The sequence below is a fragment of the Furipterus horrens genome, unplaced genomic scaffold, assembly GCF_987537825.1.
Source record: "Furipterus horrens unplaced genomic scaffold, mFurHor1.1.pri manual_scaffold_10, whole genome shotgun sequence".
Taxonomy (NCBI): domain Eukaryota; kingdom Metazoa; phylum Chordata; class Mammalia; order Chiroptera; family Furipteridae; genus Furipterus; species Furipterus horrens.
The window spans coordinates 51,072,449-51,090,148 of record NW_028327180.1 but is presented as its reverse complement, the minus strand read 5'-3'; the positions used below and the strand labels follow the sequence as shown (position 1 = coordinate 51,090,148).

At 43.6% G+C, this 17,700-nt stretch overlaps 1 protein-coding gene across 1 annotated transcript in view; it reads right to left on the bottom strand.

The window, feature by feature from the left end:
• Positions 1-14,301: 14,301 nt before the first annotated feature.
• PIWIL2 (piwi like RNA-mediated gene silencing 2) overlaps positions 14,302-17,700 on the bottom strand; it is a 60,012-nt gene continuing 56,613 nt past the window's right edge. The window contains exons 20-22 of the mRNA XM_090288961.1: positions 17,088-17,341; positions 15,775-15,882; positions 14,302-15,144 (exon numbers count right to left, since the gene is read on the bottom strand). Coding sequence (XP_090145087.1) covers positions 14,988-15,144; positions 15,775-15,882; positions 17,088-17,341 — 519 coding nt within the window. The 3' untranslated portion in view covers positions 14,302-14,987. The remainder of the gene's footprint in view (positions 15,145-15,774; positions 15,883-17,087; positions 17,342-17,700) is intronic.

The following is a 17,700-nucleotide window of genomic DNA, read 5'->3' as shown; positions in this document are numbered from 1 at the left end:
ATAACCCGCAATTGAATGAGGTACCTGAGAGGTGGTAGAAGAGGCAGGACAGGACACCCACCACTTCACCTATCACAGCATTCTCATTTGTTTGCAACCAGAGGAAGGGGTAGAGCTGCCAAAGTCCACCAAAGCTGATAAGTTATCAGTAATCCCTTAGGGGAATATAATTAATTATTAACACAGCTTGAAATCAAAAGGTTTTAACTCTCTCTACCCACCCCCGCACAAAATTCTGTAGGTATACCCTAAGACCATCTTTGTCGCTGAGGAGTTAGTACTTATTTTTTCATAACTAGTGTCAAGTTCATGGTCCCAATTCTACTTTTTCCTCTACCTAATACAGTATGTGACCTTTGCCTCTTATTACCCCATTTCCACTTGTCAAAATTCTAACTCAATCCCACCTCCCTTCAGAAAGCTTCTTGATTTTTCTGAAGCATTATTTGATCTGCCTTTTCAATTATTTTTACTGTAACCCACATTTAAAGATATTTTACACTGTAACTCCAGTACAAAATAGCAAACAAAAATTTTACAAAATGTTCTTAGTACCTGCAATATACTGATACTTTATATTCTATTTCAACTTTTAAAAAAGTGGTAACCCACTAAACTGACTTCATGACCCATTACTGGATCATGATCCACAGAATTACAACATTTTCCCCTTAAAATTATTTCACTTCTGTCTCTAACCTACTTATTAGATCTTAATCTGCCTTGACTACCAAAGATTTCTGTCTATACCTACATCCCCTAACATAACATCTTGCACATAACAGATTCTCAATCAATATTTGTTGGATGAATAAATCAGGTTAGCTCACTGAGTTTGATGTTGGGTAGTATTTAAGGGAACTAAACACAGAAACCTGGCATTTTGGGGACTGCTTTACCCTCTGGCAAGATAGCACAGCTACCTGATAAAGGCATGCAGACAGTTTTCCTATAGCTGAGGGGAGTGGACCTTGGGAAAGAAACCAGAGAAATGAGCCTCCCAACCCCTGGCCCTGAGTGTGTATGGAGTGGGACTGGGGACCAAGAATATTAAAGCACCTGTGTGTTGTGTATCAGCAATGTAGGCAACTTGATCTGCAGGGTGGGGCAGATCCACTCCGCAGCTACAAGGCCAGCTTAAGAGGGACTGGAGAGAGAAACCAATGACCAACCAGGTTTCTATGACACTTTGAGAGGAAAAATGAGTTTCCTGCGTTTTTGCATGACTTAACTAATTTAAGAGCACAAGAAGGAATGTGAAGGTTTTAGTTCACCTGAAATTAGTTCAAAGAACCAGCAGCCCACACTCCGTCAGCCCAAAGAGAACGCCTTTAGACGGCTGTCGTTTCTGTTACCATCTGATGATTTCAGCAAATGAAAATAGACAATTGAGAAGAGTAACACTTTGCTCAGTATCACATTATCTCTGGAAATTTGTTCATTTCATCTAAGGTAACTAAATTGTTATTTAATTGTTCATATAATTCTCATATAATCCTTTTTATTTCTATAAGGTCATTAGTCCCCTTTTATTCCTGATTTTAGTAGTTTGAGTCCTTTTTTGGCGGTGGGGGGTGCGGGGCAAATTTAGCTAAAGGTTTGCCCATTTTGTCAATCTTTCCAAAGAACCAACTTATGATATTGATTTCCTCTATTGTATTTCTAGTCTCTATTTCATTAATTTCTGCCTGATCTTTATTTAAAAATAAAGTCCTCGCTTTTGAATGACTCTTTCTCTGGGAACAGAATTCCAACTTGACACATTGCAGCAAGTTCTTATTCTTTTAAGCAGCTGTTGTGGTTGAGGACAGTCTGCTGTTGAAAACTTTTCTTTGTAAGCAACCTTTCCCACATGTGCTTGTTTTTACGATTCTCTGTCTTTGGTGTTCTTGAGTTTCACTCCAGCAGACCTAGGAGTGAATGTGCTTTCCTTTATCCTCAATGAGTTTCTTCAGGTAGAAGATTCATATTTGTCTCTAATTCTTTCTTCCATATTGTGTGACTCATTCTTTCCATTTTAACCAGCATTGTTCCTATTTATACCTCTTTGTGCTGCAATCCAATTGACTTAGCATTTGTTTCTACTGGGCCAGTCGTCATGGTAAGTTTTCAGCTTATGGTCCCTCCATATGTTAGCAGTGTAAGTTCAGACTACACACACCTGCATGTGGCCCAGGCTTGAGGACTTTTCATGAATGCCTTTTTACCTTTGAGTTTCCTTATTGCTGCTCCTGGATGGTTGGCAGGGATTCTCTACTCCCCTTCCAGGTTCCAGCTCTCTTCATCCAGATTTCACTCCAGCAATCATGCACCTTATAGAAACTGAGGCCGCATCTTCTTTCCTTACCTGGAGTGAGAAACCTCAGTGTTACATTTTATCTACAATCATAAGAGTTGTGTTGTCATCATCTATTTCCATCTGGCTGCCCACTTTTATACCTCTACAATTTCCTTCATGCCTCTCTGCCTTCCCTTCTTTTTCTCGTTCCCTTTCCCCCCAATTCAGCTACTTAAAAACAAATACTTAAAAAATATGTTTTGGCCAACATTTGTTAGTAGAGTCAGCTCAGCGTGCCATGTTGCCAGAAGTCTCCCTCATTTTATTCATTTATATATATGTGTGTATGTGTGTGTGTGTGTGTGTGTAATTAGTTATGCTATTATAGTTTTCCTGATTTTTCCCTTTACTCCTGCCACCCAGCACCCTCTATTCCCTCAGGCAGTCCCCACACCATTGTTCATGTCCATGGTCATGCCTATAAGTTCTTTGGTTAACTCCATGTCCTATACTGTACTTTACATCCCCATGGCTGTTCTGTAACTACCTATTTGTACTTCTTAGTCCCCTCACCTCTTCACCCATTTTCCCACACCCCTCTCCCATCTGGCAAACACCAAAACACTCTCCATATCCATGATTCTGTCTCTGTTCTTGTTTGCTTAGTTTGTTTTTTACGTTCAATTCTTGATAGATCTGTATTTATTGCCATTTTATTGTTCATAGTTTTTATCCTCTTTTCTTAAATAAGTCCCTTTAACATTTCATATAATAATAATTTGGTGATGATGAACTCCTTTATAGTTTTTTCATGTCTGGGAAGCTCTTTATCTGCCCTTTGATTCTAAATGATATCTTTGCTGGGTGGAGAAATCTTGGCTGTAGGTCTCTGCTTTTCATGACTTTGAATATATCTTGCCAATCCCTTCTAGCCTGCAAAGTTTCTTTTGAGAAATCAGCTGACAGTCTTATGGGAACTCCCCTATAGGTAATTAACTTCTTTTTTCTTGCTGCTTTTAAGATTGTTTATCTTTAAACTTTGGTGTTTTATTTTTTATTTTAAGCACAGTATCTTTATTTTTTTAAGATTTTAAAAAAGTATTTACTTTTAGAGAGCGGGGAAGGGAGAAAGAGAGGGAGACAACCATTAATGTGCAAGAGATACACAAACCTGTTGTCTCGTGCTCACCCCCAACCAAGAACCTGGCCCCACAACCAGGCAAGTGTCCTGACCAGGACTCAAACAGGTGACCTCTAGGTTCGCAGGCTGGCGCCAATTCATTGAGCCACAGCAGCCAGGGCTAACCTTTGGCATTTTAATTATGATGTGTCTTCAAGAGGGCCCCTTTGCATCCATCTTGTTTGGGACTCTATACTTCTTGGACTCACATGTCTATTTCCTTCACCAAATTAGGGAAGTTTTCTTTCAGTATTTTTTCAAATAAATTTCCAGTTTCTTGCTCTTTCAATTCTTCTTCTGACACCCCTATGATTTGGATGTTGGACCTCTTGAAGCTGTCCCAGATGCTGCTTATACTACCCTCATTTTTAAAAAAATTTTTTTTCTTCTTGTCTGATTGGTTGGTCTTCACTTCCTTATGTTCCATGTCATTGATTTAATTCTCAGCTTCATCCACTCTTCTGTTGTTGCCTTATAAATTGTTCTTTATTTCAATTAGTGTATCCTTTGTTTCTGACAGGATATTTTTTGTGCTGTTGAGGTCCTCACTCAGTTCCTTGAGCATCCTTATAAACAGAGTTTAGAACTCTGCATCTGATAGATTACTTATCTCCATTTTGTTTAGCTCTTTTTCTGGTTCTGTTCTGTTCTTTCATTTGAGCAAGGTTTTTTGTTTTGTTTTGTTTTTGTCTTCATTTTGGCAGCCTCCCTGTATTTGTTTCTATGTATTAGGTAATGCTGCTTTGACTCTGTGTCTTGGCAGCGTGGCCTAATGTAGTAGGTGTCCTGTAGGGTCCAGTGGCACAGCCTCCCCTTTCACCCAAGCCTGGTATTCAAGGTGTGCCCTTCATGTGGGCTGAGTACACCCTCCTCTTGTAGTTGAGGCTTGGCAGCTGTTGGCAGATCAATGGGAGGGATTCATACAGGCCAGTCAGCTGCAAGGATTGGCTGTGACCACTGACTGCCAACCTCTGCCCTCCATGGAGGATCAGCTGTGCAGTGGCAGAGTGGTGGTGATCCAATGTGGTGTCTGTAACTGTCCACTGGTGCGCTAGCCCTGGGTTTCCCAGGTGATGCAGGATAAGGTCAGCCCCCACCTGTGCTTGCCTGGGGCAACCCTACCTGAGCTATAAAGCAATCTGAGATGGCTGTTAGTTGTGCTGGACTTGGAGATTCCCAGGCGAAGCCAAGCTGCAAATCTAGGCTGGCTGCTGCTAGTGCTGGGCTTGGGGCTCACTGAGGCCAGCTTTGCTATTTGACAGGATTTAGAAAGTTGAGAAGCATGAGGCAAGACCAACCATTCATATGGAAAAGCAGCTTGGGTGGGCCTGAAATTTGGGTGGGGCATAGTCTCTAGGGATCTCTAAGCTGGGTCAAACAGTGTTAGCCAGGTTGGAGTCTCAGGTATGGCACCAGCCTGCCAGTTCTGTGTGCGGAGGGGTTTAGAAAAGGGGCAATGGCCTCTGCTCACCTTGATGCCAGACACTTCAGTTCCTCCCTGTATACCACTGGTACCTTTCAAGCTGCTACCCCGGTGCTGGAGCTCAGAGGGAGTGAATCTGAGTAGGAGAGTCCATGTGTGGGTTCTTTAAGAGGAACTGCTTGGGGCTCCAGCAGTTTCTTCCACAGACTCAATCCTCGCTGGTTTTTGCAGCCAGAAAGTTGTGGGTACGCATCTTCTGGGCACTGGAACTCTGGGCTGCGGGGCCTGGTGTGGGGCTGGGACTCCTCACTGCTGAGATAACACTCCCAAATTTTTATTCACCACATGTGGGTTTGGGCCCTCCTAACAGTCTGAATAGATGTGGTTTCTTTAATTCCATAGTTGTCAGACTTTCATTCAACTTGATTTCTGATGGTTCGGAGTGATGACTGTCCTTATTTTAGTTGTAATTTTGATGTGGTTGTGCAAAGAGGTGAGCCATATCTGCCTATGCCACCATCTTGACTGGAAGTATTATTATTTTTTTTTTTTTTGAAAGCAGTTTTAGGTTCACAGAAAACTACATTGAAAGTAGAGATTTCCCATATATAGCCAGTCTCCATCCAGCACTATCAACAACCCCCACCAGAATGGTACATTTGTTATAATTGATGAGCCTCTGGTGACACAGCATAATCACCTAACGTCCATAGTTTCCAACAGGGTTCGTGCTTCATGTTTCACATTCTATGGGTTTGGACAAATGTATGGCAGGTATCTGCCATTGTATCATATGGAAGAGTTTCCTTGCCCTAAAAATCCTGTGCCCTGCCAACTCATCCATCCCTTGTCCCTAACCCCTCATCTTTTTACCATCTCCACAGTTTTTGCCTTTTCCAGAATATCATATAGTTGAAATCATATAGTGTGTAGCCTTTTCAGATCAGCTTCTTTCACTTAGTAGTAGGCAATTAAGTTTCCTCCAGGTATTTTCATGGCTTGATAGCTCACTTCTTTTTAGCACTGAATATTTCATTGTCTGGATGTACCAGGGTTTATTTTTCCATTCACCTACTGAAGGGCATCTTGGTTGCTTCCAAGTTTTGGCAATTGTAAATAAAGCTGCTATAAACATCTGTATAAAGGTTTTTAGTGTGGACGTAAGTTTTCAACTAATTTGAGCAAATTCCAAGGAATGTGATTGTTAGGACATATAGCAGGAGTGTTTAGTAGTAAGAAACTACTAAACTGTTTTTCAGTGTGGCTGTACCATTTTGCATTCCTACCAGCAATGAATGGGAGTACCTGTTGCTCCACATCTTCACCAGCACTTGATGTCAGTGTTTTGGATTTTGGCCATTCCGTGTGTAGTAGTCTCTCATTTCAATATGTAATTCTCTAATGACACAAGATGTTGAGCATCTATTCATATATTTATTTGGCAACCGTGTATCTTTTTTGGTGTGAGATACATAATTGGCAAAAAGATTTCTCTGTTCAGGTCTTTTGCCCAATTTTTAATCAGGTTGTTTTCTTGAGTTTTAGGAGTTATTTGTATGTTTTGGATAAGAATCCTTTATCAGATGTATCTTTTGCAAATATTTTCATCCAGTCTTTGGCTCATCTTTTAATTCTCTTGACTTTCCTCATTTTTTTTTTAAACAAAGAAAATAAATCCAGACAGGAAAAGTTACTAAGAAACTCAGATATAGAGCCACAAAGAGAGGGAGGAGGGTCTTCTCCAGTAATCACAAATCACTGAAAAATTTCAGACACAAATTTTAACATTTTCAATATAAACAGCTAGTCATTTGGAAAACATCTCCCTTCTATACACCACTCAACAAAATGCTGCCCAAGTACAAAGGGCCCTATAGCACTGTATAGAAATTAGGTTCTTTCTGGCAGGAGTTCAAGAGCACTGCATCATTTAACCCTTTGAGTGCCTACGTTGCTGTGAGTGACGCTGACAGATTTTCCCAAAAGTGCCAGTGTCACTCCCAGTGACTCTTTTTTCGATGGCTATAAATGTAAATAACAATGGAATAATTTGTGTAAGAACGGTGTCACTCAGAGAACCATGAGGAGGCAGCGAGCAGACAAAAAGAAGTTTCTTTGAGGGAATTAGCAAGCGGGGAGAAAGCTGTGCTGCGAATGGCCCGACTCTGGGGTCCTAGGGAAGGAGGGGCTGTTTGATAGGGGGAAGAAAAAAGAAACTATTGAATTCAGTCCTTATCTTGCAGCTGTGAGTATAGGTTGATCAAGGCCAAACAGAGCTCGGGTTGATATACCCCACTATCATGGGAAACTCCCAGACAGGTGCAGGCAGGCGGGGGGAGGGGGGGTGACGTGGGAACTGAGGCTGTCATTCTAGCCTTTTTGTTTTAATAAAAAGAGGCGAGGTATGGGGTGTGTTTTTGGGGGGTGGCAGAGACGGCTTGGGAGAGGGGTCGTCGAATCTCTGTTGTTCTATAATGACTTCCTGCTGAGTTAGGACGATGGAAGGGGATTGACTGCCGGCTCGGGGTCATCTCTTGCCATGGGTTGATATCTAAAAGATCTTAATAAGAGTACATTATGGACGGTAGAGACTGTCACGGATTGTACTATTTTCAGAATAAAGTTAACTAGCAGTTTGAAGAAGTAAGGGCCAAGGGCAAGAAATAATAGGAGGAGAAGCAGTGCGGTTATGAGAAGCACTAGGATCACTTTGAAGGGAGAGGAGAAGTATGAGAGGAAGGTTTTAAATTAGGATTTTCTGTATGCCTGTTCCCTAGCTTGGGCAATAATGTCAATGTGTTTTTTATGTGTGAATGTATGATGTGATAGATATATTTGGAGTTAGTGTATACAGCAACATGACGATTTTTTGTAAGGGCCAAGGCCTACGTTAGGGTAATAACTTATGCCTGTTGGGAAGAGGTACCGGAGGGCAAGTGTTCCAACTTAATGATGGAGGTGAGGGTAGTGATGGCATATTCTGCTCCTTTTGGGCCAACCTTGTAAGAGTTTTTATCTATAAAAGAGGAATTTACCTGGGGTAGAGCGGTGTTTTGTATGTTGGGGAAGGGGTGTAAAAAGGAGATGTTGAGTGTAGTGATGGGTATGGGAGTGGGGGAGGGGGAGTAATGAGGCAGGGTTGAGGGGGAGAGCTGATTTATGTAGGGAGACTTGAGGATTTTGAAGTAGTTGGGCATGTAAGAACTGAATTTGGGAAGAGGAGGCTGCAGCGATGGCCTGGTGGGTTAGTAGGCCAGAAATACCATGAGAGGAGTGGGCTGTTACCTGGGCAAAGGGAACTAACTTAAGGGTTTCTTGACTGAGAATTGCTGCTGCTGCTTCTGCGCCTGGCCAATCTAGGAAGGGGGAATTGAGTGGTTTGGAAAAATAGGATATAACTCGTTGGTCTGGTTTATATTGCTGTGCTAATAGCTCGAGAGTAAAGCTATTTTTTGTGTTGGTGTATAGGAGGAAAGGTTTATTTGGGTTTGGGAGGGCTAAGGCTGGGGCTTGGCCGAATGCTATTTTGAGTGTGGTGAAGGGTTTAAGGAGGGCTCGAGAGTTTTCTAGGGATTTAAACAAGTCTCTAGCTGTTGCTTGATAGAAAGGTTTGGCTAGGTATTCAAAATTAGGTATTTAAGGTTTGAAAAAATTGGTGAGGCCAAAAAATGATAGGAGTTCCTGTTTAGTATGGGGCAGGGGGAAGGTAGTTATTAGGTTCTGTCTTTCTGGAGTTCGGTGTTTAAGAGTGGGGGTGATGGAGAGTCCGAGATATGTGACCTGAATCTGAGAGAATTGGCCTTTGTTTTGTGACACGCGGTATCCCTGACTGGCAAGAAAGTTTAGGAGTTGGGCAGTATGGAGATGAGAAAGGTTTTCAGACGGACTACAGAGAAGGAGATCATCCACGTACTGTAGGAGGACGCGTGGGGAAAGGTCAAGCTGCTGTAAGTTGGCTGCTAGGGCTTGACTGAAGAGGTGGGGATTATCTCAAAACCCTTGAGGCAGGACTGTCTATGTCAGTTGCTGGGTTATTTTTGTGGTTGGGTCGGTCCAGGTGAAGGCAAAGAGGTCTTGGGAGACTGGGGAGAGTGGGATAGTGAAGAAGGTATTTTTGAGGTCCAGGATGGTTAAGTGGGAGGTTTTGAGGTGGGATTATTTGGTGGGGGTATGGAGTCAAAATAACTAAGAGATATAGGTGTGTGCAGTTTGGTTAGAATATCGCATCTGAGAAGTGGGCTTGGGCAGTGGGGTAGTACTAGAAAGGAGTGGGTGAACGCCTGATGTATTATGAGACAAGTTAGGGGAGGGGTATTTAGGGGTTGGGTGCCTTGCCATCTATTCCTACAACTGATATGGCAGAGGGAGTTTGGAGTCCCGAAAATTTGGGCAGGACAGAATACGTAGGTCCTGTATCAAGGATAAAGAAAACAAGCCTACCTGCCACCAATACGTTTACCCTGGGTTTTGCAGCTGTGATGGTGAAAGGCGCGGCTTTCAAACCTGGGCCCTGTCAGGTGGTGGAAAGTCCAAGGAGGTCTGGAACCGTAAGGCTAGCGTCCAGATCCACTGCCAGGGTAGGCGGGCTAGTCCCTTGGTTAGAGGCCGATGGACAGTCTACCTTCCAATGACCTGTCTTTTGACAGAAAGGGCAGGGACCGAGAGGAGGTAAGCGGGGGTTTGGACAGAGCTTTGTTCAATGTTTCTCCTGACTGCACCGGAAACAGGGGGCTGGAGGCTGCCTGATGGTCGAGGCTTTATTTTTAGGCTTATTTTAATTTCTTTCCTTGGAGGAATTTTTTAGGGCATTAGCCAGGAAAAGAGTGCTTGTATTTCCATTTTCGTGGCTCCTCTTCCCTCTTTTATTGCCAGTTTTATATTTGGAAGGTGATTTGAATAAGTGTATTTTGTGGGAGTGGTTAGGAGGATTAGATGTGGGCCGGGCCACCGGGGAGTGAGAGCTTTAGGTGTAAGGGTTTTAAGATAGATATAGTCTTTTGGCGTAATGCGTAAGTTTTGATGATTAGTGGATGGGGTGGGTAGGATTGAATTGGTCGGGCTTTGGAGGGTGGGTCTCAGGTGTGAGAGGATAGGGAGGTAGAAAATTTGAAGTGTTGGTGTGATTGTGAATTTGGGCTAATATGTAAGGATGAGTAGGAGTTTTTGGTTGACTTTTATAGTGTATTAAGGCCAGGTCTAGGGTGTGGTTGTAGAGAAGGGAAGAGTTGAATGAGCCTAAGGAGCAAGGCTGAATGTGGGTGTCGTTGACATGCCTGAAGAGGGTGCAGAGAGCAGCAGGACCTATAATATGAGTGATGGTGGCTATAGTGGGGAGTGGAGACTAGAGGGGCGATGCTGATCGGAGGTTCGGAGGAACTTGGGGAAGGGGAGGGAGGGATGGGCCTCTGGGATTGGCTGGAGAAGGTGGCAGCAGCAAGAGGGAGGAGGAGGGATGAAGAGTTGCGCGGTGGGGGGGCAGGGATGGTGGCAACTGTGGGGAGTTAGGTGACAGAGGTTTTGAATGCGGCAGGGCCCGGACACTCCCGGGGCCAGCAGTGACTCTGGACATGAGTCGGGCCCTTCCCGTGGATCGTCCTAGCTGCCGCGGAAGCCGGCAGGGACGCGCGTGCTCGGGGGCGGGGGCGAAGCCACAAGCCGGCCTGGGCCTGGCGCGACCTCGGAGATTCACCCGTAGCCTGGGAGGCGAGTGGGGTCGGGGCGAAGGGAAGCCATGCACCTAAGTTCTCCCTCGGGCCGCGGTGTGGAGAGACGGGATCGCACTGGGGACAGTGCCAGGTGGGGAGTTTGACTGGGGCGGCGGGGCGGGATTCGCCGGCCTCGTGGGGCGCAAGTGAAGTACTACTACTCTGATCCGTTTTTTCACCTACCAGGTGAGTCAGGGGCGGGGCGAGCCCCAGGGGCTCTCCCTTCTGGCACTAAGCTCAGGCAGCCCCAGTGCTGGTGGGGCAGCAGGGGAGCGAGACCGAAAGTGTTTAAATGTAAGAAGCTTTTAGACCAGTGGAAAAATATTTAGCAGTAAAGGGCAAATGTAATTAGAGGGGTTTCTTTGAGCCAGAGTTAACATTAGCATTAGAAAAGGGGCATTTCTCGGCTTAGCACAAACGCCTCTGAGAACAAAGGCCATCTGAAATCCTCGGACTGGCCTTCATTTCTAAACCTTGGGAAATGGGAAAATGCAGCTAGGCAGCCCCCTTGGTCCTTGGCTACGCCTAAAGTTGCCGGTCTGTGAATAAATGTTTTGGTTATTGCTAAAAATCTGTGTTTTGGTGTTTTATCGTAATTGTGTGTGTGTGTGTGTAAGGAGAAGGCGCTAAAGGGAGTGCAGAAGGTTGAGAGGAAGGTGGTTTTCTTCGGATGAGTTTGGTGGACAGTGAGCTGTTTGCAGATAGTGGTCTTAAGAGTTTAAAAAGCCTGAACATAGGGAAATTCTTTGCCTGCCTGTCTGACTGCCAGATAGAGTAATGGAGGTCTTTGAGAATTCCAAAGTGTGCTGTTTTTTGGCTACTGGCTGGTTATTTAGAGGATATTGGGTTACGTGATAGTGCCTTGACTTCTCCATTTATTTGGCGAGGTCTGAGATTATGGGCTAAACACCCAAGAGGGGTATTTTTGGGTGGGAGGGACTAGCGGAGTCCCATGGCAACTGTTAAGGTTATTGTGGGTCCGAGAAGGAAGGAGAGGGGGAGGGTGAGTTCAAGCCAATGTTTCCGGCTCCACACTGTTGAGACGAGCGTTCCTGTTTCGAGCAGAGGGTGGAAGGCCAAACGCTGAGAGGAGGCCCTGATTTACTGCAGGAGTCCCTGGGATTCATCAGGCTCTGGAGAAAGGGGTCCGGACTGACGCCAAGGAGGTGGTTCTGACTGAGTGCTCAGATTTAGGGCCGGACTGCCCGGAATGGTCTCAGATTAGACCAGGAAACAGAACCACTTGAGAAAACGGAGGTGGAGAACTCACTCATATATCTGAGGGCCAGTGTTGACTGGGAGTATATGGCAGTCAGGGGAGGGGTCGGAGGAAAAAGGAGGCAGGAGTCAACAAGCCAGAGGGGAAGCTCGAGCCGCTGACCAATGGAGGTCTGAGCGACTCCAGGTCCAAGGATTGGGGCCGGCTCAGGCCCGAGTTCGACTTGGGAGTCCCAATTGAACCTGTGTCCCAATCCGGGTTTCAGCACCATAATGTAAGAATGGTGTCGCTCAGAGAACCATGAGGAGGCAGTGAGCAGACAAAAGTTTCTTTGAGGGAATTAGTAAGAGGGGAGGAAGCCGTGCCACGAATGGCCTGACTCCGGGGTCCTGGGGAAGGAGGGGCTGTTTTATAGGGGGAAGAAAAAGAAACTATTGAACTCAGTAGTTATCTTGCAGCTGTGAGTCTAGGGCTGATCAAGGCCAAACAGAGTTCGGGTTGATGTACCCCACTATCATGGGAAACTCCCAGACAGGTGCAGGTGGGCGGGGGGAGGGGGGGTGGTGTGGGAACCGAGGCTGTCAATTTGTATTTTATGTTTTGTTCTCTTTTTTGTACCTCAGGTTATATATTGATATAACTTTTTCTCATGTTGATCCAAATTTTGAATTACGCATGGCACTCAAAAGGGTTAAGAATGGAGTCTCTACATAAATAGACTGGGATGTAGCGATGCAGCGAGCCACTAGGGTGCTTTGGGAAGGTATTTTTAAGGGTTATTGACACACCGTGAAGTACATGCAAAAAGGGGCAAGCATTAGAAAAAGGGGAGAGGAGCTGGCTCTTACTCAGACTAAGAGAAATTGAGGGGAAAAGAATTTCAAAAAACAAGACAAAACACACACGTACAAACAAGTGTTTCATGTGTTTCAGAAGTAAGACTGTTCAGTGTCTTCCAAAAATCTTACTATCCAGGTCATAGTGAAATTACTGGGCTACTATTATTAGAGCTGCACTTTGCATGTCAAGTAATAAATTAGTAACTCTAACAAGAGTTGTGGCTCCTTGGAAAAAAAAAACAATACCAATGTATCGACATTATTCCAAACATGACTACAGATTTATATAATTTTGTTTTTATTTCCCATCTGGTGACCCAACCATTTTTTATTAAGACTGAAAAGCAGCCCTGACTGGTGTGGCTCAGTGGGTTGGGTCCCGCAAGCCAAAAGGTCACCAGTTCAATTCCTGGTCAGGGCACATGCCTGGGTTGCAGGCCAGGTCCCCCAACAGGGGGTTGCAAGAAACAACCGATCAATGTTTCTCTCCTCTTTCTCCCTTTTTTCTCCTCTCTCTCAAAATAAATTTTAAAAATCTTTTTTAAAAAAAGACAAATGCAAAGCAAGAAAATCAGGAATAAAAATTGAAGAAATTTCTGTATTATATTGAAGTATTTTTATTACATAAGAGAAAAAAAATGAGTATTAAGAAATCCAAACTTCTAAAGAAAAACTCAAAATGCTTCCAAAGAGAATCAGAAAACTGACAAGAGACCAGTGCTCCAATTTGTTTGACCCAATGGTTTTAAAATTCTAGGTCTTCACCCGGCCTCGCGTGCTGTAGTCCACACAAAACCAGAGTGCACTTGAGTACCAGCAACACCCAAAGTTCCTCCACCACTGCTGAGCTCTACGGCAAACTGACAATTTGCTTGGTTTTTGTCCTCTGAGGAATTTTAAGCTAAAGTTTCTTTTCTTACACACTGTCATATAAAATGGGAATTTCTGACTTATCCACTCCTGCCATCACACCAAAAATTAAGTAAATAAAAACCTGAAAAGGTTAAATAAAACTGGCTTTTAAAACCCAATTAAAGCATGGTAAGACTGAAGTAACCCTGAAGGGACTGGAAGTAGTTTTTAAATCAGGAAAAATCAACACAAAAAACAGTATTCCCCCAAAACACTGAAACCCCCAGGCACAGTGACAACTCTCTAAACTCAAATGCGTGGACTTTGGCAGAAGTGTTACGCTTTCCAAAGCCAACTTCTGGAAATCATAACCTGGATTTAGAAAAATTCCTAACAAAATGAACCAACATCCAGGAAAAGGTTATTGAGTTAGGAAAATGAGTGATTGAATTTACAATCATGTATCAACAAGTGCCACACAACTGGGAGAAAGGTTTAAGAAAAGCTCACATCCATCATAAACCTTCCTTGCGGCTGAATTTCACCTGTTCTGATTCTTAATTTAAATACTGAAATTTATGGCCCTCGCCAGGTAACTCAGCTGTTGCAGCATTGTCCCAATGCACTAAGGTTGCAAATTTGACCCCCAGTCAGGGCACATAAGGAATCAACCAATGAATCCATAAATAGGTGAAACAAGTCGATGTCTCTCCCTCCCTCTCTCCTTAAAAAAAATAAAAATAAAAAATAAAAAACCTGCAACTCACTAGAAATCTGTTACAAAGAGCAAAGACTGGTGGGAGTTGGGAGGCAGAGGAAGAAATCAACATGGTCTACTGTTAAATAACTGATATATACAGAAAAACTTTGGGACTTCACAGGGGAGACCTAAACCCACTCAATTCACAGGTGCCACACACTCAATCCCCAGAGATCAGGCCAGCAAGGGCCTGACTATACCACCAGCTGGTTTTCCTACAAGTCTTTCACACTTGCCAGGAATAGCAGTATGTTGAAACACTTTGCCTCACAGACCTTTTTATTACCTGTCCGAGTTGCCCATATAAAGTAATTCTCTAAGAACCTTGGTGTTTACTTCATTATCACTTATGGCACCAGAAATGCGAACTGCTTAGTAAGCAGAGCTAGGTGTAACTGCTACTTCTGCAGGTTTCTACAGCTCCTGTTGGCTTTGCGGGTTCTTAAACATTCCCTGTATTCACCCACTCCATCTACACAGTAGCAGTATCACCCCCATTTGCTCCACAAAGGCAACCAGGCAATTTCTCCAGCTGATACTTAGAATAGAACTTGCTTCTTGGTGATACCAGGGTTAAAATAGAAAGAAAAAAAAATAGGATAAAAAGTTATCTTATCCTACTAAGTTGGTGAAAGGGAAAACATCAACACAAAAATCCCTTGATCCTGCATGAATCACAGCTGAGCTCAGAAGTGTAATTCCTCTAATCAGCCCATATCCTGGCTGTCCAGTCACAGGAAGAACAGGTTCTCGCACAGTTGGATGGCTGGTTCGTGATGCAAGATCTGTCCTGACAGGAAAGCTAGCTTGTGGGCATACTTGCAAGGAGCTGGAACTCTGATGGTGCCAGGCCAATTCCAGTACATGTGGCACAGTTTGAAAGTCAACCTGCAGGCCAAGAAGAAAACATGATCCTTATTACTTCCCACCGTCGTTCTGAGACATGTTCATGTACTTATGGGTGTGTACCTTCCAGCAAACTGGGGCCCAAGGAATACATGATGCATCTTTTTTTCATTTATTTTTTTATATGATGCAACTTTGAGAATCATTCTTTTAAGCAGAATTGTTTCCATTTCTACCATTTGCGAGTCTGGAGAACATGGGTAAATTCCCTCACTTTAGGTGCCCCCTGTTTTTATATTAAAATAAGGAGAAAAAAAAATTTTGCCTCAAGAAGAGGCTGCAGAAGGGTAAGTACCCAGCAATTTATTTATATAATCTGAGCTTAAGGGCTTTGGATATCAAATTTAGGCTGTATCTCATAAACATCAGGATCATTTCTAAAAAATATAAATGCCTCAGAATGCTCAGGTGTGAAGCTTGGGCATCAGTATATTTTTTAAAGCTCTTCAAGTAAATTTAATATATAACAGGATTACCAATCACTCCTTAAAAAGATACCATTGCTATGGAAGACATGAAGAAACTTGAGGGGTACATATTCTGGGGGTGGGCAGTGACTCTTCCTTAGCTAGCTGCTCAGAGTAAGAAAGAGGGAGTTACTGGTCAGCTCACCTCTGCATGTGATCCGGGCTCAGGTTGGCAGTGTTGAGAATACACACATAATGTGTGGGGATGCCACATCCCTGCCGTACATGGTGGGCAAGAAGGTAGAAGTCCACCCTGGTAAAGAAAAAGGACAAAGCAATGATATGGTTGGATTTGACCACAGGGAGGTGGAAAAGATCTGAGAGATCATTGTAGGTCCTTCACCTAAGGCTCAGAGAGGTCAAATAACTGGCTCAAGGACACACAGGGACCAAACCATAATTAGAACTCAGGTATCCTAACTCAACAGGCTATTCAAGAATCATGATTGAAACTACCATATCTGTGTGCAGAACATAAAGCATGTATCTTAAGAGTGTATGTTTAATATTTTATACCCAAAAGGTAAAAACTTCCTTGATTTGTTTTTTCTAATAATTTTTAAAGCTTATTTTAATATTTTATTTATTTATGTATTGAGGGGAAAGGAGGGAGAAAGAGAAGGAGACAGAACATTGATTGACTGCCTCTCAAATGCACCGGGACTGGGGACCGAACCTGCAACCTAGGCATGTACCCTGACTGGGAATTGAACCGGTGACCTTTTGCTTTGCGGGATGACACCCAAACATCTGAGCCACAATGATCAGGGCTAAAGCTCTTTTTATTTTTTTTTAAGAGGGAAACATCTATTTTTTTTCAATTATAGTTTACATTCAATATTATTTTTATTTGTTTTAGGTGCATAGCATAGTGGTTAGATAATCATATACTTTACAAAGTGGTCCCCCTAATATTTCTAGTACCCAACTGGCGCCATACATAGTTGTTACAATATTATTGACTATATTTTCTATGCTGTACTTTACATCCCCATTAAAGCTTTATTTTTTAAAAGTAAAATCTGAGGATTCCATTCCACATCTCTGCAGGCAACCTATCTACTGCAATACCCAGGTGACATCCCCGGTTCCCATGCCCCCCTTTCCCCTACCCCTGCAGCTGCCTGGGAGATAACAGGGTGCTTCAAACTGAAAATAAACAAAACCACGTTCTTCTTTGATCTGCCCATCGCACCTGCTGCTGCAAGATAACCAAATGGGCCAACTAAGCTCAAAAATCCCTTTTTTCTTCTCTCTATAAAGCAACCCCTCTCCTCTGGAAGCTTGGAGTCCTAGCCACTCACGGCAGGGCTCCCTCCCCGCTTGCTGATTCTCCCAATAAACTTTTTTCCTGCTCACCGCATCTTAATGGGCTTCTGAGCAACTCCATTCTTACACCAAGGAATGAACAACTTCTGCAACCTATTCCTGCTAAAATGTCATGTTTTGTCTACTTACCAATCACAGCTTGTGATTGTGTGATCTACCACTGTTCCAGGGGAGGGAGTTGTAAAGTGCTCGGTAGCAGCCAGGTACAGATTGGTGCTGATTTTCTTCTGAACTACAAATACCACCATCTTGGGCTGATAATTCTCGAAAGCTTCAAAACACTTCTGTAGCTGAGGAATCTCATAGTTGGCAACTGTCTTGAGCTGGCCGTCAGATACTCCATCTCGGTACACCACGATCTTCTCTGGGAGACAGTGGTTCACCTGAAATGACACCTACCAGGTAAGAGGGGAGCCCGGAGGCTAATGAGCACAAGGCAGTGAGCAGCTTGCTCAGGACAGCCTGCAGATACAGCAGGAGTGTCGGAGCAGGGAGAGCTTCTGTCCTTCCTAACCATCCTCAGGGTAGTGAAACAGGTCTGGTATAGCAAAGGCATACATAAAATACGAAAGCAAAATGAGCAAGTTGTTTCATATGCATATGGCTCATACTCGAATGTTGTGAATAAAGTTAGAAGGAAAATAGGAAAATTATGGGCTCAATCTATCTCCTTCTACTTGGATTTAACACTAATCACTGTCTAGGCCAAGAACAAGGTGAGCTGTTAGAGAAATTCTCCCAC